Below are 26,013 nucleotides of genomic sequence, written 5' to 3' on the forward strand. Positions count from 1 at the left end.
AGTATAAAAATGAATGTTTGATGGTTGGTATAAAGCTGGTGGGCGGAAGGCCTGTTTCTGTGTTTTATCTTTCTGTGACTCTGAATATTAATTCTAATAATTGGGACTGCATTTATATTCCTTTGACCAAAATGCAATAAGCCCTTTGCTCCAGCCCTCCCAATTCTGCTGCCCCTAACCTGCAGAATGCCAAAAGATACTTTGCATCAATTAATTATTTTTGACATGTAGTTTAACCCATCTTATTGCCTAATGTGCATTACAATTTTCTGTGTAAGGTCATTACTAATTGAGTCATGTCTGCCAATGCTTGTTGTTAACACAGATCAGACCAGTGTTGTGTCTGATAGATCTCTGACAGTCTGTGTTGCTTGGCATTACAGTTCCCTACATGCAGGCCAAGCCAGTGGATCCTTGTGTGAGGGAAATGCTTTTGACAGAAAATCACAGAAACATGATGTACATGCTCACTAAAATGAGCAATTTTATGTGACTGCTTTACCCAGGCATCAGTAGCACAGTCATAGCTAATGGTTGGGATGTGGAAAGCTGTCCTAACATATCTCATGCTAAATATGGCTTCTTCCTCCTTGTATTAAGCCTTTTGCAGAATCCATCAGGAATGATGGAGACATATGAGAAGTGACAAAGGCTCGTAGGTCAAAGCCTCGCTATACCAAAGTGACATTTGTCATCATCTGTTGGGATCTTTGATCAGTCCCAACCGGCTTCAGGGGCTGCACTGAATCACAGCAAAAGCAAACCCATGTTCCTTGCTAACTTAGAAATTTGCGAAGATTCAGCATGTCATCCAAAATTTTGACAAACTTCCATTGATGTGTGGTGGAAAGTATATCAAATATACCAAATATTAAATATCATGGCCTGGTATGGAAACACCAATGGCCTTGAATGGAAAAGCTTACAAAGAGTAGTGGATATGACCCAATCCATCACAGTTAAATCCTTCTCTACCATGGAGCACATCTACAGCAGGAAAATAGTATCCATCATCAAAGACACGCACCACCCAGGCTATGCTTTTTTTCTTCTTTTCTTTTTTTCTTCAGGAAGAAGATAGAAGAGCTTCAGGACCCATAGCACAAGGTGCAGGAACAATTATTAACCATCAACCATCAGGCTGTAGAACCAGAGGAGGTAACTTCACTTGTCCCATCACTCAACAGTTCTCATCTCATGTTCTCCATGTGCATTGCTTAATTATTATCATTATTTTATTCATTTTTGAATTTGCACAGTTTGTTTTCCTTTGCACATTGACTGTTTGTCCACCCTGTTAGATGTGGTCTTTCATTGATTCTATTATGGTTTTTGGATTAACTGAGTACGTCTACAAGGAAAAAGAATTTCAGAGTTGTATATGGTGACATATAGATGCTTTGATAATGAATTTACTTTGAACTGATCTAACCAATTATTTGTCAGTTTCACAGCCAGGTTTGATTTGCTGAAGGTGCTGGAAGTATAGTTTGTACGAACTGACATGAAGCCAAAGATAAATTCATAGAACAATACAGCATGTACAGTGGTGTTAGAAAGTTTGTAACCCTGTAGATTTTTCTCTGTTTCTGCATAAATATGACCTAAAATGTGAATTTCACCTTCTTCAGCATTGCACAGTGTGCTGACGGTGTGATCTTTGCAGGAAGCCCATTCCTAGGGAGAGTAGCAACAGTACTGAATTCCCTCCATTTATAAGCAATTTCTGTTTCTGTGGACTGATGAACACCCAGGCCTTTAGAAATGACTTTTCTAGATTCATGCATTCTCTACTTTTCTTTTTCTAAGGTCCACAATAATTATATACCATTGTATTTTGTAAAGCCTTACTCATAGGGAACAAATCACTGGCACTTCAAAAGTAGATTTGTTCTTTTTACATAAAGTTATTTTACTCAACATCTCATAACTACACAATTGTGTTTTATTTTTTGGGGGCGAGAGGGAAAGGAACCTTTCCAGCTAGAGATCTGACATTGAGATAACGTTCTGAATTCACTGCGGCATTTGTAATTTTGGGTTTGTAACACCCTTGGAATATGACAAAAACTCGCTGTTAAAATGCCAATCGACTTAGATTACACAACCCTTGAAGGGTTAAAATGTAACATAGTCCTCGTTTCACTTCGGTGTACTAAAATGTTGTCGCTTGCTGGAATAAGTTTGGTGAGGGTATATGTGAAGCTGGACAAGTCAACTGGGGGGAGGAGATAATTTTAAAAAATGTCAAATCTGGAATTAATTTCACATAAAATATGAAGAACGTTACTGCAACGGAGTGCACAGTAAATGACGTGAGTGCGGGAGGGAGCGGATCCTGTCAGCCCGTGCTGCGGAGTCACACAATGAAACTTTACAACAAGATCGCTATAGTGGTCGGCTGTCTGGTAGGTGGCCGCCTGTTGTTCTACCTGTTGCTGAACATGTTCCCTGCCCAGCCTCCGCCTCGGCAAGGCGACGACCGAGTTTGGCGGGTGGCGCACGAACTTCAGAGGCAACCAGTCACTCGCCACCCAGCCGCTTTTCGCTCGCCGTCTCGGCCGATTTTCAACGAGCAGCCACGTCCCCTTCCAAAAAGGCGCAAAAAGCTAATCCACGACAGGTAAGAGCTGAGGGCAGGGTTTGTCTCGGTTCGGCACGCTCCGTGCCTGACTTGGTACTCTAATACTATGTGGAATATTTTCCCCACGGATTTTATTCGGGACTAATTTGCATGTCACGACTCAAAAACGTTGGTTGTGTCGCTGATTCTGGGGCGTTCGGGATGTATGGTTCTATCCCTCGCTAGCTGTGGGCGGTGGTCTTTTACATTTTTCAGCCCCTCTCTGCTGGAAACTCAAGATTTAGTAAAATAATGGCAAGAATTAATCATTCGCACACTGGACGTGGCTGTTAACGTGTAAGCCTCTTACTATCCCCCTTTTCCTCAGTTGTTTGGTTCCTTGACCCTGATTTAAGCAGGCAGCTCTGAGTTTTGGGCCACAGGGCGGCCAGGCTGAGCATTTCCCAACTATCCGTTTAATTTTCAGACCGAAAACCCACTGGTTTAAGGCTCACCCTTTTGAGGAAAAAAGTGCCTTATTACTGTAATTATTTGACTTGAACCGAATGGGAGAAATCTCCGCTGTCTTGCAGGTTACCTGTACCCTGGACCAAGAATGGTCTGGGTTAAGCAGTGTGTTTCTGATGGCCTGCAATGCTGACAGAACGGCTTGGAGAGTTGGGGAAACCCTGCCTCCTCCCCGCAGCTCAGCCGTTTTAAGTTACACGTCTGCGCTCTTCACAACCATTCACTATCCCCCAGGAATGGATCGCCCATGGTGCTGCAGTTAACGATTGATCAGGGCTTTCAAAATTCCAATGGTGAAGCTTCGTGCTGCAGTACTATTTAATAAGGCATAGGAGCAGAATTAGGCCATTCGGCCCATTGAATATGTTCTGCCATTCTATCATGGCAGATTTATTATCCCTCTCAACACCATTCTCCTGCCTTCTTCCTGTAACTTTTGACACCGTAATTAGTCAAGAACCTATCAGCCTCCTTAAATACACCCAATGACTTGGCTTGCACAGTAGTCTCTGGCAATGGATTCCACGGATTCACCACCCTCAGGCTAAAGCAAATTTTCCTCTTCTCTGTTCTCAGTGGACGTCCCTCAATTCTGAGGCTGTGCCCTTTGGTCCTAGACTCCCTCACTATAGGAAACATCTTCTCCACATTCACTCTATTTAGGTCTTTCAATATTCCATAGGTTTCAATTAGATCCCCTCATTCTTCTAAAGTCCAGTGAGAATGGGACCAGAGCCATCAAACACTCCTCATTTGTTAACCTTTCATTCCTAGGACCACTTTTGTGAACCCTCTCTGGCGAATCCCCTTTCCAATGCCAGCATATCTTCTCTTGGATCAGGGGCCCAAAGCTGCTCTCAATATTGCATGTGGTCTGACCAATACATTATAAAGTCTCAGCATTGCATCCTTGGTTTGTTTAATAATCCTCTTAAAATGAATGTGAACTTTGCATTTGCCTTCTTTACCACCAATTCAACGTGCACATTAACCTTTAGGGAATCCTGCATGAGGCCTTCCATGTCCTTTTGTACCACAGATTTAAAAAAAAAAGTTCTCCCCATTTAGATAATAGTCTATGCCTTTATTCCTTCTGCTGAAGTGCTTGACTATGCATTTCCCAACTCTATATTCCACCTGTCACTTCTTTGCCCATTCCCCCAATCTGTCTAAATCCTTCTGCAGACACTCTGCACCCTGAATACAAACTGCCCCCCCACCTATCTTCATATCATCTGTAAACCTCATCATAAAGCCATCAAATTCTTCATCCAAGCCATTGACATATAACATGAAAAGAAGCAGCCCCAACGTTGACTCTTGAGGCACATCAATAGTCACTGGCAGCCAAACAGAAAAAGCCCCCTTTACTTTCAGTTTTTTCTATCTGCTGTCAATTTTATATCCATGCTAGTATCTTTCCTGTAACACCATGGCTGTTTTTAAGAGGCCTCGTGTGGCACTTTGTCAAAGGCCCTCTGAAAATCCAGGTGAATAACATCCACTGACTCTCCTTTGCCTGTCCTGCCTGTTATTTACTCCAGAACTTCCAACAGATTGTCAAGCAAAATTTCCCCTTTAGAAAACCATCCAGAGTTTGGCCTCTTTTATCATGTGCCTCCAAGTACTCCAAAACGTCATCCTCAATAATAGATTCCAACATCTTTCCAACCACTAAAGTCAGGCTAACTGGTCTATAATTTCTTCTGCCTCCCTTCCTTCTTAAGGGACATCTGCAATTTTCCGGTCCCCAGGAACCATCCAAGAATCTAGTGATTGTGGAAAGATCATAGGTGATGCCTCCACAATCTCTTCGGCTATCTCTTTAAGAACCGTGGGGTGTAGTTCATCTGATCCAAGTGACTTATCTACTTTTGGACTTTTCAGCTTCCCAAGTTCCATCTCTTGAGTAACAGCAATGACACTCGCTTCTGCCCCCCCAATCCTATCATGTTCCTGGCATTCTGCTAGTATCATCCACAGAGAAGACTGATGATGCGAAATACTTTACTAAGTTTGACTGTTAGTTCCTTGTCCCCCATTGCTACCACTCCAGCTTCATTCTCCAGCAGTCTGTGTGTGTGTGTGTGTGTGTGTGTGTGTGTGTGTGTGTGTTGTGTGTGCGCGTGTACATATATACCTACGCACACACTCATCTCTATTTTACTCTTTGTAGCTCTGCAAAAATACTTTTTGTATCCTCTTTTATATTATTTGCTAGCTTGCCTTCATATTTAATCTTCTCTCTCTTTATAGCCTTGTGTTGGATTTCAAAAGCTCCAAATCCTCTAATTTCCTACTAATACTTGTGATCTTATAATCCCTCTCTTATGTTTTGGTACTTCTTTGACTTCCCTTGTCACCCATGGTTGCCTCATCCTCCCTTTAGAATACTTCTTCATCTGGGATGTATCTACGTTGCGCCTTCCGAATTGCCCCCAGAAACTCTAGCCATTACTGATCTGACATCAATGTCCCCTTTCAATCATCTTTAGCTAGCTCCTCTCTCATGCTTCTGTAATTCCCTTTACTCCACTGTCATATGATACATTTGACTTTATCTTCTCCCTCTCAATTTGCAGAATGAATTTTATATTATGATCACTGTCTCCCAGGGATTCCTTTACCTTAAGCTTCTTAATCAATACTGGGTCATTACAACATACATGGTCCACAATTGTCGTTCCCTTAGTGAGCACAACCAGAAGTTGCTCTAAAAAGCCGTCTCATAGGCATTCTACAAATTTCCTCTCTTGGGATCCAGCACCAATTTGATTTTTCCATTTTATCTGCATACTTAAATCCCCATGATTATCACAATATTGTCCTTTTTTTCATGCCTTTTCTATTTTCCATTGTAATTTGTAGCCCATATCCTGCCTTGTGTTTAGAGATCTGTATATAACTCCCATCAGGGTCTTTTTATCCTTACAGTTCCTTAACCCTACCCACAAGGATATTACACCTTTTGAGCCTATGTCACCTCTTTCTAAGGATTTGATTTCACTTTTTACTAGCAAGAGTCACTCCACCCCCTCTGCCTACCTGCCTGTCTTTTCACTACAATGTGTATCCTTGGATGTTAAGCACCCAACTATGATCTTTACAGCCCCACTCAGAGATGCCCACAACATCGTACCTGCCAATTTCTAATTGCGGTTCAAGATCATCTACCTTATTCTGCACACTGTGTGCATTCAAATTTAACCCCTTCAGTTCTGTATTCATCATCCTTTTTGATTTTGGACCCTGTTATTCATTATACCAACTGCACTTTTGCACTATTATCTGCCTGTCCTTCCACAGTCTCACTACACACTGAATCTAATTGTATACCAACTGGCCCATCCTCAGTTCCCGTCCCCCTGCCAAATTAGTTTAAACCTTTCCCAACAGCTGTAGCAAACTTGCCCTCAAGGATGTTGGTTCAGGTGTAATCCATCCTTTTTGTACAGGTCACACCTTCCCCAGATGTGATCCCAATAATCCAGAAATCTGAAACCCTGCCCCCTACACCAATTCTTCAGCCACACATTCATCTGCAAGATCATCCTATTCTTATGTCACTGGCCCATTGCATAGGCACCAAACCAGAGATTACTGCCCTGGAGGTCCTGTTTTCCAGCTTTCTGCTTAACTCCCTATATTCTCTCTTCAGGACCTCATCTCATTTCTTACCTATGTTGTTGATAGCAGTATGTACATTACCATGACTTCTGGTTGTTTACCCTCCCCCTTTAGAATGTCATGGACCCAATCTGAGACATCCCTGACCCTGGCATCTGGGAGGTACCATACCATCTGGGTGACTCTTATATGTCCTCAGTCAGCCATGTACCCGTTTCCTGCAATTTAGGGGTGACTACCTCCCTGTAGCTCCTATTATCACCTCCTCATTTTCCCATATGAGCCAGAGGTCATTGAGATGCAGCTCCAGTTCATTTACACGGTCTCTACAGAGCTGCAGCTCGATGCACTTTATGCAGATATAGCTATTTGGGAGATTGGAGGTCTCCCAGCGTTTTCATATCAAACACAAAGAACATACCACTACCCCTAGACACATTCTCAGTGCACTAGCTATTTACTAGCAGAAATATAATGTACAAGAAACTTGCTTAGAACCTCTCCCTGTTCTTGTCCAAAACTATGCTTGCCTAAGCCTGCTGAGCTAAAGCCCAGACCACTCTAACGCTGGTCCACTCATACAATGGCCACTCTACTTATACCTCCAGTTTTAAAAATTTGCCCTGCACTGATTGCAGCCCACTGAAAAATTAATTAATAATCATCATCACTCACTTTTAACAAATGTAAACTGGGTGTGTTTGCCTGTTTGTCCCTCTGACAGCACTAAGTTAGATTTCATACTCATTTATTCGTTAAAGTCACAAACTGCAACTTTTGGGTATATTTTGGTCCAAAGGTCCTTCACCTAATGAGTGCAAATTCTTGAGTCCAGCTTCTGCAATCTTTCAAGTGTTTCTATAATATCTAGCATGCCATTTCTCACTTTTGTCTGTATATATTATTTGATCATATTTTTAGACACTGCTATTGTTGCTTAAAATTGATTTCTCCATAAAACCTTTTGGGTTGTTGTGAGATATTAAGGTGTTCTGCGAAGGTAAGGCTTTATTACAGTCATTCATTCTTGTCCATACAAAGGTAAAAATATAGCAAAATCTTCAGAACACAATTAATGTATTTTCTAATGGCAATTTTTTGAGATGCAGTTTGTATAACACACATTATATCCTATGATCCTGAATATCATCCGATGTCGGTATCTCAAAAATGAGGGTTGAATATAAATTTGATGCATCACCAATAGTAGAATTAAATTAGTAGGTGATACATCCATTTGATCAAGAATTTTAAATTAAGCTTATATAATACTCTATCCTGAACTGTTTGTACTTTCCTTTAGAGTGCCAATCTAAATTGTGACAGAAAGCAAATAGTATTTTCAAATTCTAATTGGGGGTGTGTAACTCACATGTCAGCTTTTCAGACTCAATTAATGCCCACAGTATTTTCTGTTTGTATTTTATTTTCAGTGTCCTGATGATAAGGTACTGATTCTGTTAATTATAGATTCTTTTCCATCTTTTAAACATGAGCCAAGACAATAAGACCCAATTTTTCTGCGTCAGTTATGCCACTTCACTGCAGACTGGGATCAAAGCTGATGCATTCACAATTCTTCCTAGTGATTCTTGCCATCCTCACAGGTTAATGCTTGTGCTTGGAATATGTTGAATTTCTTGTGCATCTTGTCAATGGATCACAATCTTGACAATATTGTCTTCCTGTTTTTCTGTCCCATTCAGATGCAAAAGATATTTAACAATACTCAACAAAATAATCTACCAAAGTGAATTCCATGAAGGCACCATTTATTGAAATTACTAGTCACAAGCACACCTTGAATTTTGAGAGACATGTCAGAAAAAATAGAAAAATCTTGCAAATATTTTACCACAGCAAATATCACAGGCTTACATATTGCAATGGGGACAGGCAGTTCATTTGATCTTTCATAATGTTTCTTACAGGTATTTTCTTACATAGAAATCTCTTCATAGGCATTTCTTCAATATAGAGGATGACTTGCTGTCTTTTTTTGTGTTCTAAGGTGATTAATAAGACTAGAATAGGAACTCCAGACTCTCATGTACAGGGTAGGAATACACTGATGGGGTAGGCAGGTGAGTAGTTTGTGAGATGGTGACAAATTCTGTCTGGTTTCTGTGTGCATTCAATACATGGCCTCAAGATTCTCAATACCACTTCAGGTATTCATAGACCAGAGAGTCCTAGGAGTCAGTGGGAATTTCTTCAAAGAGGCTTTGAGTGCATTTTAGAATCTTTTCCTCACATTGTGTCAGACCACAATAATAGAAAGTCTGTTTCTCAAGTCAAGTGCAAAGCCTGCCCAAAATATTCAACTCACTATAACTGCCGCCTCAATGTTGGAAATGTTGATTAAGAATATTAAATATTATAGTGCTTTGCTGTACTTTCCATTCTAGTTCCATTTACTTGTTGTATATCAAGATTTAATGAACCTGTGAGATTGCAAAATGTCAAAACATGGCGTGCTTATAATTTTTGCACAGTGCTTTAGTTAAAGGCTTCTCTTCTCTATTTGCCAAGCTAAGGGACCTTTCATGATTTGGCATTGTCCATATTCTGTCACGTATAATGGCATCAAAGCAATTTTGAGCAGTACTACACTTGACTCAGAAAGCATTTTCAAAAGCGTCCAAAATATTTGTATTCTTTTCACAGTGCTGAACAATTTATGGATGCTTCACCACTTATACAGCATGGAAACGTTCTGCCAGAGAGGATACTCAGGACTACTGCGCAGATGCTGTCCTGTGGTGCTTTGAAGTTAAAGCCAACTTCTCTGAAAAACAATTATATAAACTTCTCTGTAAACAAGCAATAGAGTGGAACACTTCCAGTTCTTGCAACATGTTTTTCTCTTAACACTGGCTGGATGGTTTTCGTTCATTCAGAGGTGACACATTTGCTTTAGAGAGAGGAGGTCTTGGGATCAAGTACAGAGGACAAAGACAAGAGTAGCACTTCAATGCAGAATTGAGGAGTACTGCACTTTCACAGGTTTTGTCTTTTGAATGATGCATTGGTCCCAGACTCTTTCAGCTGATTAGATACAGTTGATGTCAGAAGTTTACAAACACCTTGGCCGAATACATTTAAATTCACATTTCCTGACATTTAATCTTTTCACAATTCCTGACATTTAATCCTAGAAAACATTCCCTGTCTTAGGTCAGGTAGGATCACTATTTTAAGAATGTGAAATGTCAGAATAATACTAGAGAGAAAGATGTTTTTCAGCTTTTATTTCTTTCATCACATTCCCAGTGGGTTAGAAGTTTACGTACACTTTGTTCGTATTTTGTAGCATTGCCTTTAAATTGTTTAACTTAGGTCAAAAGTTTTGGGTAGCATTCCACAAGCTTCTCACAATAAGTTGCCGGAACTGCTGTAACTGAGTCGGGTTTGTAGGCCTCTTTGCTTGCACATGCTTTTTCAGTTCAGCCCACAAATTTTCTATCAGATTGAGGTCAGAGCTTTGTGATGGCCACTCCAATTGTTGCCCTTAAGCAATTTTGCCACAACTTTGGAGGTATGTTTGGGGTCATTGTCCATTTGGAAGACCCATTCGCGACCGAGCTTTAACTTCCTGGCTGATGTCTTGAGATATATATTCACATAATTTTCCTTCCTCATGATGCCATCTGTTTTGTGAAGTGCACCAGTTCCTCCTGCAGCAAAGCACCCCCACAACATGCTTCACGGTTGGGATGCTGTTCTTCGGCTTACAAGCTTCACCCTTTTTCCTCCAAACATAACAATGGTCATTATGGCCAAACAGTTCAATTTTTGTTTCATCAGACCAAAGGACATCTCTCCAAAAAGTAAGATCTTTGTCCCCATGTGCACTTGCAAACTGTAGTCTGGCTTTTTTTATGGCGTTTTTGGAGCAGTGGCTTCTTCCTAGCTGTGGTGAACTATGTGCCTGTCGGGACACGCCCCTGCTGACTGCTCCTGTGGCTCCTCCCACAGGCCCCTGTATAAAGGAGGTCTGAGGCCTGACGCTCGGCCTCAGTCTCCAGGACATTGTATGATAGACACTCACTCCTGGTTCCTTCTTCCAGTCAATAAAAGCCGATATCTCGCCTTACGTCTCAGTGTGAGTTATTGATGGTGCATCACTTGCTGAGCAGCCTTTCAGGTTATGCCGATATAGGACTTGTTTTACTGTGTTTATAGATACTTGTCTACCTGTTTCCTCCAGCATCTTCACAAGATCCTTGCTGTTGTTCTGGGATTGATTTGCACTTTTCACGCCAAAGTACTTTCATCTCTAGGAGACAGAATGAGTCTCCTTCCTGAGCGGTATGACAGCTGTGTGGTCCCATAGTGATTATACTTGTGTACTATTGTTTGTACAGATGAACGTTGTACCTTCAGGCGTTCGGAAATTGCTCCCAAGGATCAACCAGACTTGTCTGAGGTCTTGGCTGATTTCTTTTGATTTTGTTTGTAAACTGTTTTTAATTCATTTTTGATGCATTTCTACAAAGCAACTACAAACAAAAAACCCAACAACAAAGTGAAGATTAATACAGTGCAAAATAAGCATATCAATTATATAATTTATAACAATAAGGAAACAACACCCAGATTAAAATCATATAAAGTTAGTATCCTCCCCACCCTCCCACTATGGAACTCCAGGGCCAACCATTACAATATGTAAAAAAAAAAATAATCGGAGCATTTGACCGCACAGAGCTGTAAATATAAATAAAAAAAGAATAATAATGCCTACTACCAAAACTATAATGTAATTTCCATCAAAAAGAAACCATAAAACTTACAGAGAGAAAAAAAGCTGAAAGTAGGAGTTTGAAAAGAATAAACTTAATCTAAAGGGAAGTTATTAAAGTATTCAAGAAAAGGTCCCCACACCTTTTAAAATTTTAATGTCCAAATTGAGAAATGAATAATGAATTTTTTTTAAGGTCTAAACAGGACATAATATTATTAAGCCATTGAGCATGAGGGGGTGGGCAACATCTCTCCACCTGAGGAGAGCTAATCGTCTAGCCAAAAGAGAGGCAAAAGATAGTGTTTGACAATTAGTTGGACCTAAATTCATGTCTGCCTCCCCCAAGGTACCAAAAAGGGCAATCAGAGGATTAGGTTGCAAGTGGCAGTTAAGAATATGGGATAAGGATTAAAAAAAAACTTCTCTTTACCATTAGGAAATCTTGTGCACAGACTCCCAAGTTCTTTTTCATCTCTGATATTTTTGATTTTCTCCCTGTGTAGAAAATAGTCTACACCAGTGTTTCCCAACCCTTTTTTTTTAGCCCAATGCCACCCCCACCAATGCACCTTCATACTTGCCAATAGCCCTCTTAGGAACAATATACTTTCTGGTGCCCTCATATTAGAAAAACATGTCTACCATATGCTAACATGAGAAAAATGATTCTGCTTTAATTTTTTATTGGTCTTTAAACCTAGCTTACACAATACCTGTGCACTGTACAGCAGCTTTGATGTCAATGTGATCCTTCAGCTTGATGCTTTTTTAGCAAGAGTTGAAATATCTGGTTCAAGTTGTGACAGCAAAAGCCCTAAGTCTCCATGTGTAACAATGTACAAGTAGTTTCTGTATTTTCTGAGTATGTGGTTGGCTGCACTGAAAACTGGAGTCCTGTGCAGTGGAGTGCTGCAGGGATCGGTGCTGGGTCTGTTGTTTGTCATCTGTATCAATGATCTGGATGATAACGTGGTTAATCGGATGAGCAGATTTGCAGATGACACCAAGATCGGGAGTGGAGTGGGCAGTGAGGAATACTATCAGAGCTTGTAGTGGGATCTGGACCAGCTGGAAAAATGAGCTGAAAAAATAGCAGATGGAATTTAATGCAGACAAATGCAAGGTGTTTTACTTCGATAGGACCAACCAGAGCAGGTCTTAACTCTGTAGGTCACCAAGGAGTGTGGTAGAACAAAAGGGTCTGGCAATACGGATCTATAATTCATTGAAAGTGCTGACTCAGGTAGACAGGGTTGTAAAGAAAGCTTTTGGCACATTGCAACACATACAGAATGCTGGAGGAGCTCAGTAGGTCAGGAGGCATCCATGGAAATGAATAAACGGTTGAGGGTAAAAGGTGAGAAGTTTAAGGGGAATCTTCTTCACTCAGAGGGTCATGTGAGTGTGGAATGAGCTGTTAGTGCAAGTGGTGCATGCAAGCCTGATTTCACAATCTTTCACTCTTGAGGGAAGTTTGGATATGTACATTGATGGCAGGGGTATAGACAGCTATGGTCCGGATGCTGGATGATAGGACCAGGCCATTTAAATGATTTGGCACAGACTGGATTACCAAAGGGCTGGTTTCTGTGCGGTACTTTTCTATGACTCTCATAAAGTGTTGCAGGGAAAGTGCAATATGAGGAGACAATAATGTGTAAGAGTATGTTGAGATTGTAAGGGTAAGAACCCATATTTTCATACGAGGTCCATTGAATAATTTTAAAATAGTGGCATAGAAGCTATCCTTGTGCCTGATGGTACCTGCTTTCGGTCTTGTATCTGCCTGGTGGGAGGTGAAAGAGAGAGAACATAAGGGTGTGTGTGGTGATAGATTATCACATCTGCTTTACCAAGGCACTGAGAAATATTCTTTTTAAAACAATAGATTCTACTTGCTGCACATTTTGTTTTCATTTAGGGTCCTTCAGGAGCCGATATTTCGCCTCCACAGGTGGAAAGGAGAAGAATGGGTACACTTGGCAGTAGTGGCCTGTGGGGATCGGCTTGAAGAGACAATGACAATGCTGAAGTCGGCTATACTATTCAGTATCTACAAGATAAAATTCCACATCTTTGCCGAAGATGTGCTCCACCCACAGTTTGAAAGCAGCGTAAGTGTCTGCATCAGAAAGCACGTATCTTTCAAGTATGTTTAACACACTGACTTGAAAGGACACTGTCTTTCCAATGGTGCAGGCATCAGTTTTGGTTAAGCATGTTTTCAGTGCTAACGTGGCTTACTTTAGTCAAGTTGCTTTGCACCCTCCCACACGTGGCCTTCAAACAGGCTGCCATTTCACCTTTCACGTACAGCCTCCACTGATTGTGTGTGTCTCTCTTTAATTTGTCTTTCAATAGGCTCGACACTGATATGATGGCGTGTCTCACACAGTGTGCCCTGTGCAGCTCTAAACTATGCTTCTAAGATTTTGGAGAAGATTTAGGCTAGATGGGTTTATGATTTAATGTATCATCTGAGAGATAGCAAGTGAGACTTTCCAGCACAGTGTTGGTACATGAGTACAAACTTAGATTTTGCACCAAAGTTTCTGGATTGGAACCCGAAGCATCAATTTTCTGCATAGACCAAACAGAAAATTGGATATTTGAATGTAATTACACATCAGTGGTGGCCGGACCTTGTCTGTTTTATTCATAAATAATTATGAGTATTATTCCTACTCTTATCGTCTTAGTAAATTCCATTGCTTTGTTGATAAGGGAAAAAGGCCCAGGCTCCAAGCGGAAAACTTTAACTGCAGCTATTTCAGTAACAATTATCAATTGTACTCTCACCCACACAAAACCACATTGAACCTCAAATTGTGTTTGCCTGTGGACATTTGCACTTCTCACTGACTTTCATACTAGTTAGTTCAGTATTCTCTTGAGTAATGTTGCTGCTTTATACAACAATGGCATCTTTGTATAGTGTACTTAGAAATCCTTAAATGAGTTTCAGTAGCATGAAGTGTGAGAGAGCTAGAGATTATAGAATAGAGCTTCACACATAAATATAAAAAGATTGTGTTTTAATTCATCTCCAACTCATCCATTAATTGACAATACAGGTTATAGATGCTATTTAATATATTCACCCATTAAATAACTGAGTACAGATTAGATTAAATATGCTTCCTGAATTAACATTTGTGTAGTACAAGGATAATTTAACCAACAATTAGATTCAACATCTAGTTTGTACAGTCTATAACCTGTTTAAAAAATCTAAATATTTATTATTAAAAGGTTTACAGTGCCTGGAATATAAGTTATTAAATTAAAACTGAATTACATTTAACATCCAGTATTTTCTGATTCAGTATTGTAGAGGGAATAATGAGTTGTCAGCCATGTTCAAAGTGCTGATGACTTTCAACATGCATTAAGTATTAGAGAAAAGAATGAGAATTGTTTGATGCTAGGTTGAAATAATTACTCCAGGAATCTGCATTGCAGGAGCAATTTCCTCAATCTAGCAGCAAACAACCTGCATCCCATCATCTTCCTGTAAAATAATTAGTTTCAACAAACTTAATACTATTTGCTGCCCAAGATGGCTATGAAAAGGCTGTCTGCATTCCATTCTTAACCTTATCTTGGAAGTCACTGTTACGGAGATAGAAATAATGCTAAGTTACAGCTGTTCTACTGAGGCTGGATCACTGAGGTACTGCTCATTAAATGAAAGGTATTGGCAATAAAAATGCTGATACAAATTAATAAAGACAAGCAAATCCTGTAATAAACAGAATATATTTGGTTAACCATAAAGCAAGATGAAATCTCAAAGCAAGATTTTAAGGTATTTCCTGTGGAGCATAGTATCAATTATTTCCTTTACTCCAGACTAAAATAATCTTCTGTCTCTTCTTATGTAAATATTATCGTTTAAACTTAGCAACTGGTATCAACACTTCCCAGACAATTTATGGCCTTTTGGAAATAAGCATCAATTTATATAAAAGATCTGACAACAGCATTCTGCTGTACTATACTAGTTATTTCCTCTGCAAAATAACAGGGATTTTCTGTGCCCCACTTCAAGGTAAGATTGTTACTATTCTGTCAATAGTCGATTTTCATCACCTAGCTTCTGTTCCTTTTTCCACACTGTTTTATAGAGTTCAGCAATAGACACTTCAGCGTGTAGTATAGATCAGTGCTGTTTACTGTAACAGTAAGGAATGCTGGTGGTGGGGTTTGGAAATATCAATCAGAATCAAGTTTATTATCAACTGCCATACACCCTCTGCAGCCTTTTGCGATCCTGAGCCTTGGAAGCTCATTACCAGGCTGTGATGCAACCAGTCTACATCTGTGGAAGCTTATTTATTTATTTAGCGATAGAGTGCGGGGAAGGCCCTTCCAGCCATTTGAACTATGCCACCTCAGCAGCCCCTGACAACCTTGATTTCCTAACCTAATCATGGGGCAATTTACAATGACCCATTGACCTGGCCTGTATGTCTTTGGACTATGGGAGGAAACCGGAGCACCCAGGGAAGACACATGCATTCCGTTGAGAGGATGTATTGTGACTCCTTACAGAGGGTGTTGGAATTGAACTCTGAACTTTAATGCCCCGAGCTGTAACAACGTCCCGCTACCTGCTACACTACCGTGGAGTCCTTTACAAGAGCCTTTAGTGACAAAGCAAATCCCCACAAACTCCTGACAAAGCAAAGCTGCCAGAGTGCCTTTTTCACGATTGCATCAATATGTTGTGACCACGATAGGTCTGCAAAGATGTTTGACGCCTCGTCTGCATTATCTCTGCAAAATACTTTGAACCCCATCCCAAAAAAAATTGCAGCTAATTAAATTTTGCATTTTCTAGGAATTCTAAAGAGTATTGTTTAAGCACTTAGTTTTCCAGTACAAAGATCCAACAACATTAGTTGAGTTAGATAACTACTATTTCAATATTCTACAATAACCAATGAAAATTATGAAGTATGTATCTTTTTTTTAATCTACAGATCAATCATGGAGGTTTGACTTTACAGTTTATTTTTATTTCACTGCACTGATTTAGTAATATTTTTCCATTAGTATAGAGGGTACATTAGGAGTATTTGGAGTTTATTGCAGTTTCAATCATTGCATATTTGTGAATTGCTGATGGCTGAGCATGTGTGATTGTTCTACAAGTATTGTTCCTGTCTGACAAGTTTCTATAGTTTCAGATGTACAGGCGTTAATTCAGCTACTACTTTGAAAAGTTAAAAATGCAACATTTTGCATTTAAGTACTTATTTTTGATTTCAACAGATTAAAGCCTGGCCTTATTTATACAGATCACACCTTGAATACAACCTCTATCCAATCAACTTTTCAATGGGAAATCCTCAAGAATGGAAAAAATTATTTAAGCCATGTGCTGCACAACGCCTTTTTCTTCCAGTATGTTACCACTTTCTTCACTACTTGTCTTAGTGGATCATAAGAAAACATATGTCAGCCATTGCCAATTAGTAATCTTGATCTGAAATTTAGATTGAAAGTTATTTCATATTTTTGTGAGAGGGTATCATTCTAACAGTATTTTCTTTCTTTATTCCACTTTCACTGAAGGCTTTTCTTCCATAGCAATTTCTACAAATGTATTAATTTCTCAGGCATTATTGTTTGTGAATTTAATGTAGGGACATCTCAATTTTTCCCACGTAGTTGCATTTCATCTTCAGGTCGCTGGTCCATCTTCAAAATTCAAAACATTTTGTTTTTATTTCTTCCCCTTCCCACTGCCCGGACACACTCAGCAACTGGACTGGCTTGATCGCTGCCTTCTCTCTCTGTTTGATTCAATAGAACACACAGGTCATTTAAATATTATCCTGGTTTTTCCTGCCAGAAGTGGCAATAGCAATGTCACTGTTTATTGTCACTACACACAAAACTAACAGTAATTTCAACTATGCCAATGCCGAAGTCGTGGTCAGTTGTTTTTTGCAGTTCCACATGCTGTTTTCTGCAATATTATTGACCTTGGAATATTGAAATCATAATCAGGTTTAATATCACCGGCATATGAAGTGAAATTTGTTAACTTAGGTGATGTCGGCTACCCTCACCTGGTTTAGCCGGCTTGTCGAAGCTGTTGCCCAGGGTGTGGCTGCTGTTGCATGATAACAGCTACGAGGAGCCACAGGTAGGGACCAAAGGTGGACAAACCGCCTGAAAAGGACGCAACATGTTCCCCCACCAGGGGTGCTACCCCTCCCTGACACCCCATATACCCCAAATAGTCCAATTAAATAGGTAGTGCAAAAACAGAAATTTTAAAAAAGTAATGAGATAGTGTTTATGGTTTCAGTGGCCATTTAGAAATTGGATGGCGGAGGGGAGGAAACGGTTTCTGAATCACTGAGTGTGATTCAGTGGGCATGTGATGGATGGTGGGGGTTGTTAATGATGAACTTCACCTTTTTGAAGCATCACTCCTTGAAGATGTCTTGGATACTAGAGGGGCTGGTACCCATGATGAAGCTGACAAATCTTGCAACTCTCTCCAGCTTATTTTGACCTTGTGAAGCAGTCCTCTCATAATGGACGGTGATGCAGCCAGTCAGAATGCTCTCCACAGTATATCTGTAGAAATTTTCAAGTGTTTCATATAGATACTTTAATGATCCCAAAGGTGACATGCCAAATCTTCTCAAACTCCTAATGAAATATAGCAACTATCCTGCTGCCTTTAGTGCTGCATAGAAATGTTGGGACCAGATTAGGTCCTCAGAGATGTTGACACACTGGAACTTGAAATTGCTCACTCTCTCCACTTTGAAATGCTGCATAATAGCTCTGCTCATTCCACAGCAATATGATTAAAGGGCTTCGTTGAGCAGGTTTCAACCACTGTTAAGCACTTGACAAGAAGTTTCTTTAAATCTGTTTAACTGATCCATGCCAATCAAGATGCCACATCCAAACGAGTCCCATTTGCCAGCATCTTCTAAAGGTTTCCAATCCAAATACCTGTCCAACTCTCTTCTAATAGTTGTTATTGTGCCCGCCTCAACTACTTTCTCTGGTATCCGATACCTTATAGATGCCACCCTTTGTTTAAAAAAAATTACCCCTCAAGTTCCTCTTAAAACTTTCCCCTCTCATCTTAAACCTGTGCCCTCTAATTCTTGATTTCCTAGTTCAGAGAAAAGTCCGAGTGCATTCACTCCATCTACACTCAATGTCCACTTTCTTAGGTACACCTCTTGTTAACGCAAATATCTAATCAGCCAGTCAAATGGCAGCAACTTAGTGCATAGAAACATGCGGCTGCGGCATGGTTAAGGGTTATAGTTGTCTTTCAGACCAAACATCAGAATAGGGAAGAAATGTGATCGAAGTGACTTTGACTGTGAAATCACGAGGAAATCTGCAGATGCTAGAAATTCAAACAATACACGCAAAATACTGGTGGAACACAGCAGGCCAGGCAGTATCTATAGGGAGAAATGCTGTCAACGTTTCGGGCCTGATGAAGGGTTTCGGCCCAAAACGTTGACAGTGCTTCTCCCTATAGATGCTGCCTGGCCTGCTGTGTTCCACCAGCATTTTGTGTGTGTTGTTTGACTGAAATAATTGCTTGAGCATCTCCTCTGCTATAATACAGACTATTACCAAGGCTCAAAGTTTTTATGTTTTTACTTGCGGCAAAAACAGAGGAGAAATATCCATTAGGAACTTTGTCCGTCTCCTGCGGCTCCACCCCAGAGGTGGAGCCAATGTGATGGGCAATGTCTATGGTAACAGTTTCATACCATACACAATCGCATGACCCTAACCCTTGCCAAACACCACACACGATCTACAGAGTCCCAGCCCCAGCCCCGATCAGCCAAATTCAACCACTCAACAAGAATCCCCTGGACCGGCAGTCCTCTCAGTCATCACTTGAATCCCAGATTATCATTTGCCTCCATTGTTTTAAAAAAAATGCGCTTAAAAATTACCAATGAACTGGCAGAAAGTCTTAGCGGAAGAGGCAGCATTTCTGGAGAGAGAGCAACAGAAAAATATTCCAGGTTGATGATCTTTCATTAAACTTTAGCAATCTGAATATTAATTTGACTGTTAAGTTAGTGTTAAATCTGACATTGTGATAGAGTTGTTGATGAAATTTGAATAAACAGAAAGCAGATATTTTTAACAATGATCAGCTTATGGTTTAAAACTGGATGGAACTAAGGACTTGCAGGTACATGCCCTGAAGTTTTTATAACATGCATGCTAAAGTCAAATGACAATAATGTGCATATTTGTTGTCTCCACTTTTGGAACTTTCTTTATGTAGTCCTGATGATTTATAGAAATGAAGATTCGTTTAGATTCAGATGTAGCAGTAATTATGGTATTTTAAGGGATTTGGGATTAAGCATATCCTTATGGATAAAATTAGAACATAGTGAATCTTTTTACTTGCCATTTGTACTTAATAAGCCTCTTTAAAAAATATTTATATTTCTCTGCTTCCTAATCAGATGATCCTGAAAGACGTTGACTCTCTGCTGTATGTTGACTCTGATGTTCTCTTTCTGAGACCAGTTGATGATGTCTGGAAGTTCCTGAGATTGTTCAATTCCACACAACTTGCAGCAATGGCCCTGGAGCATGAAATACCAAAGATTGGATGGTACAGTCGGTTTGCACGTCATCCATATTATGGAGCAGCCGGAGTCAATTCAGGAGTCATGCTGATGAATCTTACTCGAATGAGAAGTCAGCTGTTTAAGGTGAACAAAAAACTATTCATAATAGGTGTCCCATTAATTAGTTCATGGCTGCATTTTTCAGCTTGCTAAAAGATTCTCTGATGATAAAGAAGGAGTTCAATACTCACTTTGTTCTTTGACCAATATTTTAGCAGTGAAGGTCTTACGAATTTTGTCACAATATCCTTGTGCTTGTTAAAGTGGAATTTCTTCAGAAAACCATGTGTGAAGCAAGATTACTGTTACGAAATCCTGTAACTGGAGAACTTACCAGCAAGGATAGAGAGGTCCGTTGAAGTCTGATGTCACTATTTTCAAACGTTTTTATTTATAAGGGGACACAAAAGTAAGGTTCATACATACATTCAGATAGTGCACATCGTCGACACTCAATCTAAAGCGCGGGTATAGTAATAATCATCATTAAGAAGTGAGCTCTGCTGTTGTCTAGGGGTTAATAGATTGTCCGTTTGGAAATATAAAAGTCACTCAGACGTCTGCAGGCCTCAGCCCTTTGAAAATCGCTGGGTTTCATGTGGGGCGACCGAGAGAGAGAGAGAGAGAGATTGGGGAGAAGAGAAAGAACTTGCCGAGTCTTGATGAGGCTTCCGTGAAATCGGGGGGGGGGGGAGCGTTGGTTTCCTCTCCCCAATGTTAGTTAAAAGCGGTTTTCTGTGATTCCAGCCACAAGTTCCAATCCCAGAATCTAATACACGTGGCTTCCTTCAGAATGGCCTCCCGCTGCTGCGGGAACACTCTCTTGTGTCTTCTTGGTGCGTCTGAGGGGGCTGTCCCCCTGAGACTCTCCTTTATACTTCCTCACGGGGTCGCAGGTGTCAATCAGGTTGGGATGATGCAATCTCTCTCTCAATCAGCCCACCTTGCCCGAGGGCTTTTCACGTGGTCTCCATGAGACAATAGTCACTGTCGTCTTATTCTGCATCCTGGGTGGGACGTGCAGTTTGGCACGTTTCTCTCTCTCCCTCACTTCCTGGGTCTACTGACCCCCCCCCCCCCACCTCAACGGGTGCTCTTGTGATTCTCACAAAGGAGGGGGCTGGGATCATAACATTACTAACTTAAAGACGGACTACAAAGTTTGTGATTTTCTTTCCAGTTCCTCCCTGCATTCCAGTGCTAAAGGATGCCCTGATGTGTGGTGTGGAATATAATGGCAATAATCCATGGTTTACATTGTTGGAAAAATAGGGAAATTGGTCTTCACAGAAAATGTGAGGCCTGTTATGTTGTGGGCTGCAGCTCACAGAATCCATTGCTGGAATTTCATTGTGAGACCTCCTTGGATCTCCCACACTCATTCCTAGTGCATCTTCTAGACACTCCCCTGCACTCCCGCTCCCCATGGATCACTATCTTGCCCCTTCCCTTTCTGCAGCAACTGGTCACATTTCCACTGCCCATCTCTCAATCAATGCTTTGGCTCTATCCTCTGTGTCCTGATCTTCCTTGGACTGATGTCCTAAAACCACTTCTCAGCTGAGAAGCGTGGTGGCTCTTTGCAAGCTGCTCCCAGCAAATCTATTCATTACAATAGTAGTGCTGTTCCCTGAGCCCTCCACAAACTGGGCCAGGATTCAGCTGTGCCCTGCAAAAGCTAATCAAATGGAGGAAAGAGGTACTGTGCAACACCCTTTCTGTGGTGAAGGAAACCACATAGTCTGTGCACAATGGAAAAGAATGCCCTCAATGGAACTGTGCATCAGCCCACAATGAGATATACATTTAATGGGTCATTTCAGATGCCCGAGAATTTTTACGCCAAAGTTTTGAACAGAAACGTTTTGGAAAGTGCTTGCTTCAAAGGAGTTTAACCCAGAAAAGTGTGAGGTCAAATGCAAGAGAAAGTATACAATAAATGCAGGATTAATTACAGAGGGATCTTCTGGTGCAAGTCCATAGCTCCCTGGAAGTGGTAACACCAGCAGATAGGGTGGGAAAGAATATATATAGCATGCTTAGCTTCGTCAATTAGGACACTGAGTACGAAAGTCAAAAGGTCAGGTTGCTGCTGTTTTTTAAAAAAAAACTTCAGCAGTTCTGGCTGCCACACTAGGGAAAAGATGTGGAGGCTTTTGAAAGGGTGCCAAGTAGGTTTGCTAGGATTGTAGAGTATTAGCCAGAAAGAGCAGCTGCAGGAAGTTGGATTGCTTTCTCTGGTGTGTCAGAGATGAGGGTTGACCTGACAGAAATGTGTAGAATTATGAGAGGCATAGATAGAGAAGAGGTCAATAGTAATTTTCCTATAAAGGAAATTATCAAATATGAGAGTGGATAAGTTTGATATGAGAAGGGGTAAGTTCAAAGAAAATTTGAGAAGTGTGGCTTTTTTACAGAGAGTGGTAGGTACCTGAAATGTGCTGCCTCGGGAGGTGGTAGAAGCAAATATGACTGCTACTTTTAAGAAGCATTTAGATAGACAAGTGAATAGGCAACAAATAGGGGACACATTAAATTGGTATCATGATCAGCATAGACACGATGGGCTGATGGGCCTTTCCTGTGCTGTTCTATGCACATACGTAGTTGTGCAACTTGCAAAGTAGCAAGTTGGACATTAGATGATTGTGACACTAACAAAGTAGTTTTAACTGCATCAGCAGATAAATTAAATAATGAACATGATATTAACTTCTCCAGGCAATCAATGAACAAACTTCTTCACTGCCTGGAGCGCCTTGGACTTTTTCTCCTGGTTGTCAAGGAGTATCTGTAACAGGGACCTAAATGGGCAAGCTGCTGGAGCTTGCTCTCTTACTATAGGCTGTCAGTTTGCAAAACATAAGATAGCACAGAAAAACTGGAGTACAAGCATAATAGAGGAGAAATTAGAAACTTGTGATTTTTGTCTTATTAATCAAAATCAAACAGAGATGTGCATACACATATTATTTCATTGTTGATATATGAAGTTGTGTGGTTTCCTGTGTTCAGGCCCAACCTCCTAAGCACTTGTTACAATGTTAAAGTGAAAAAGCATGGAAACAGGCCCTTCAGCCCATTGAGTCACACAGACCATCAACTGCTTGTTTACTTTGTTTCTCCCCATATTCTTATCAGCTCTTTCCAGGTTCTACGATCCATATACACACTAGGGGCAATTTGCAAAGGCCAATTAACCCAATAACCTACACGGCCTTGAAGTAAGAGGATATTTGAACACCTAAAGGAAATCAATGTGGTCATTGCTGATGTTTCTTTGAAGGAGATCATTGTTCTAGAACATTGGTTTCCAAAGCAGCCGATATCAACTCCCCCCGCCCCCCCGCCCCCCCCCGCCACTGGGGTCAGTGGGAATTTCTAAGAGGCCAATAAAGATGGGGGGGGGGCACTGGGTAGCAAGGGTGGGAGGTGCTTGGTAGCAAGGGGGCAAGCTGAGTGATCTAAAACCTAATTTAAGAAATGAATTACTTATTATAAGCATTTGATTCTTACTGCCTCATAATTGACTACAACAATCACATAATCATCTCATCTCTTGCTAACTGACTGTTCTCTTAGATTTTGCTTGAAGCACATTATTGTTGTTGGAAAGTAATGTGACACTTCAGTATTTGGCATATCATGAGAAATTGTGTTATTTCTGGTCCTGGCCTACCTAATATTGCCTTTCACTACTGCAGTACAGTGTTAGCTAGTACGATTCCCATACTCAAATCAGGCAGTGATGCAATTCCCTGTGATTTAAGGTATGGTGTTCAATGGGGTAAAATTCAGAATCTGCCCTTTCAAATAGTCTTGGCTGCATTTCTCAGCCACAGCCCAAACAATATATTTTTGCTCCACTTTATATACCTTCAGGCAGAGAGTCATGTTTTGCCTGAGATGTAGTATGGTGATTTCATAACTTTCCCCTTTGCTGATCACACCACTTAAACTTGGACTTAAACAATAGATAATGACTGTGGTTGTTAATCCATAATGAAAATGACAGAAAAAGAAGTGAAGATGGTAGAGTGTGGAGTATTTGAAATATGGATTTATACCAGACCAAGCAACCAGCCAATGCTGCTGTTTCTGTGAAGAACTTTTTCAAATGAGGCAATGAAACTATCTAGGCTCCTATACTATTATAAGAAAGTACACTCTGAAAAAGCAAACAAAAACCTGGCTTGTTTTCAATCACTTCATGAAAACTTACTGAAACAAAAAGATCATGTCAAAACATGTTTGCCAGCATTTCACAACAAAACAGTAATGATTTGTGTGCTTCATACAACATATGAAATACAACGTGTATTTAGCTCATATTTACATATTTAGCTCATTGCTAAATTTGGAAAGCCCATACAACTAGAGAAGAACTGATTCTGCCAGCAAAAAGGGAGGTTCTGAGTATGGCTTTGCATGAGTAACCAGACCAAATAATTATAGCGATTCCACTTAGCAACAACTCCGTTCAAAGATGAATAATTGAAGTGTCTGAGAATATGAAAGACACTGTGTGCAACATACTTAGGACAACAAAATTTGTTGTGCATTTGGATGAGTTGTTTTTGTCAGGCAACAAATCTTTGTTTCTTAGTTATGTTCACTTCATAAAAGATAAAAGCATGGTTCAAGCATTGCTATTTGCAAGGGGACTAGATACAGATTTCAAAGGGGGAACAATATTTCAGGTTGTTGAGCCAGTTTTCAATGAAAAGTTCATTCCATTCATCAACATTCTTCTTTGTGCAACAGATGGGGCATCACTGTTAATACTTTCTTGAAAAAAGCTGTACCTAATAGATTTATTATTCACTGTGTAATCCACAGGCAACCCTTGTTGCACAAAAAACCAAAGTGACCAGCTGCAGAAATCATTAAATACTATCATCACAGCAATCAATTCCCGTGCTCTAATTCTCGACTATTTTGAGAGCTTTGTATCGAGAATGATGACCATTTGCGGTTGCACACAGAAGTCAGATCTCTCTCAAAAGGGAACTACCTGAAACACTTTTATGCACTTTATGAAACTGTGGTAAAATTCTTAGAAGACAGTAATGCTTCATTCAATAATTAATTAAAAAATTGTAGGCACGACATTGTTTAATTATCAGAACTATTCACAAAGTTTACTGAAATCAGTCTTCAATTGCAAGGAAATGATGTGAAACTTATCAAAGCCAAGTCAGTCATCTCCACATTTCTGTCCAAGTTAGCCCTATTTCAGTGCAACATTGGCTGTTGCATCCTTTTCCATCTTCTGAGTCGCTCTGAGTTGGAAGAAAAAGAAATAATACCAGATAATGATCTTTAAGTGCCCATTTGGGTGAGCTGCATCAAAATATGTTGCAGAAATTTCTGTATATTCTCTCGATCCAAATTTCAGATTGGGTAATAATTCCATTCCTAAAAACATGTAATGTGGAATTAACAGGAAGGATAAAGGAAGAATTAATCTCACTACAAAATGACTTTTGAGCAGCCAAGGTTCAAAGTATCCATATCATGACTTTTGGTTACAGAAAGAAATCTCTGAATGCTTCTGTGAAAAGAGGTTAGGATGTTCTTTATTGCCTTTCCAATGTCATATTTTCTTTCCAATCTTTTTATTATTATTATTATCCAAAATACAAGAGTATATCATATTTAATGGAGGGCGTTTTCAGTGCAGTCACGCAACTTCTTTCAAAGCAATGAAAGCAGGCTGCAAGTTACTGACTGTAGAGATATGAGACTCCTGAGTGACATTCAGCCTGATGTTGAGAAGCTGATATCACTGCACCAAGCCCACCCTTTTCACTGAAAGATGAAAAAGCAAAGAAGTAGTCAATAGTTGAACTACTAATGTATGTTACAAAATTATTGATGAAAATTGCTTT

The 26,013-nt window shown here is 40.2% G+C and overlaps 1 protein-coding gene across 1 annotated transcript in view; it reads left to right on the forward strand.

Annotated features, from left to right (window-relative positions):
• The first annotated feature begins 2,245 nt into the window (after positions 1 to 2,245).
• The window catches only part of gxylt2 (glucoside xylosyltransferase 2), a 44,602-nt gene continuing 20,834 nt past the window's right edge, over positions 2,246 to 26,013 (forward strand). The window contains exons 1-4 of the mRNA XM_059944337.1: positions 2,246 to 2,623; positions 13,387 to 13,579; positions 16,743 to 16,874; positions 19,955 to 20,206. Of these exons, the coding sequence (XP_059800320.1) occupies positions 2,277 to 2,623; positions 13,387 to 13,579; positions 16,743 to 16,874; positions 19,955 to 20,206 (924 nt within the window). The 5' untranslated portion in view covers positions 2,246 to 2,276. The remainder of the gene's footprint in view (positions 2,624 to 13,386; positions 13,580 to 16,742; positions 16,875 to 19,954; positions 20,207 to 26,013) is intronic.

The sequence above is a fragment of the Hypanus sabinus genome, chromosome 19 (assembly GCF_030144855.1).
Source record: "Hypanus sabinus isolate sHypSab1 chromosome 19, sHypSab1.hap1, whole genome shotgun sequence".
In the NCBI taxonomy this organism is placed as follows: Eukaryota; Metazoa; Chordata; class Chondrichthyes; order Myliobatiformes; family Dasyatidae; genus Hypanus; species Hypanus sabinus.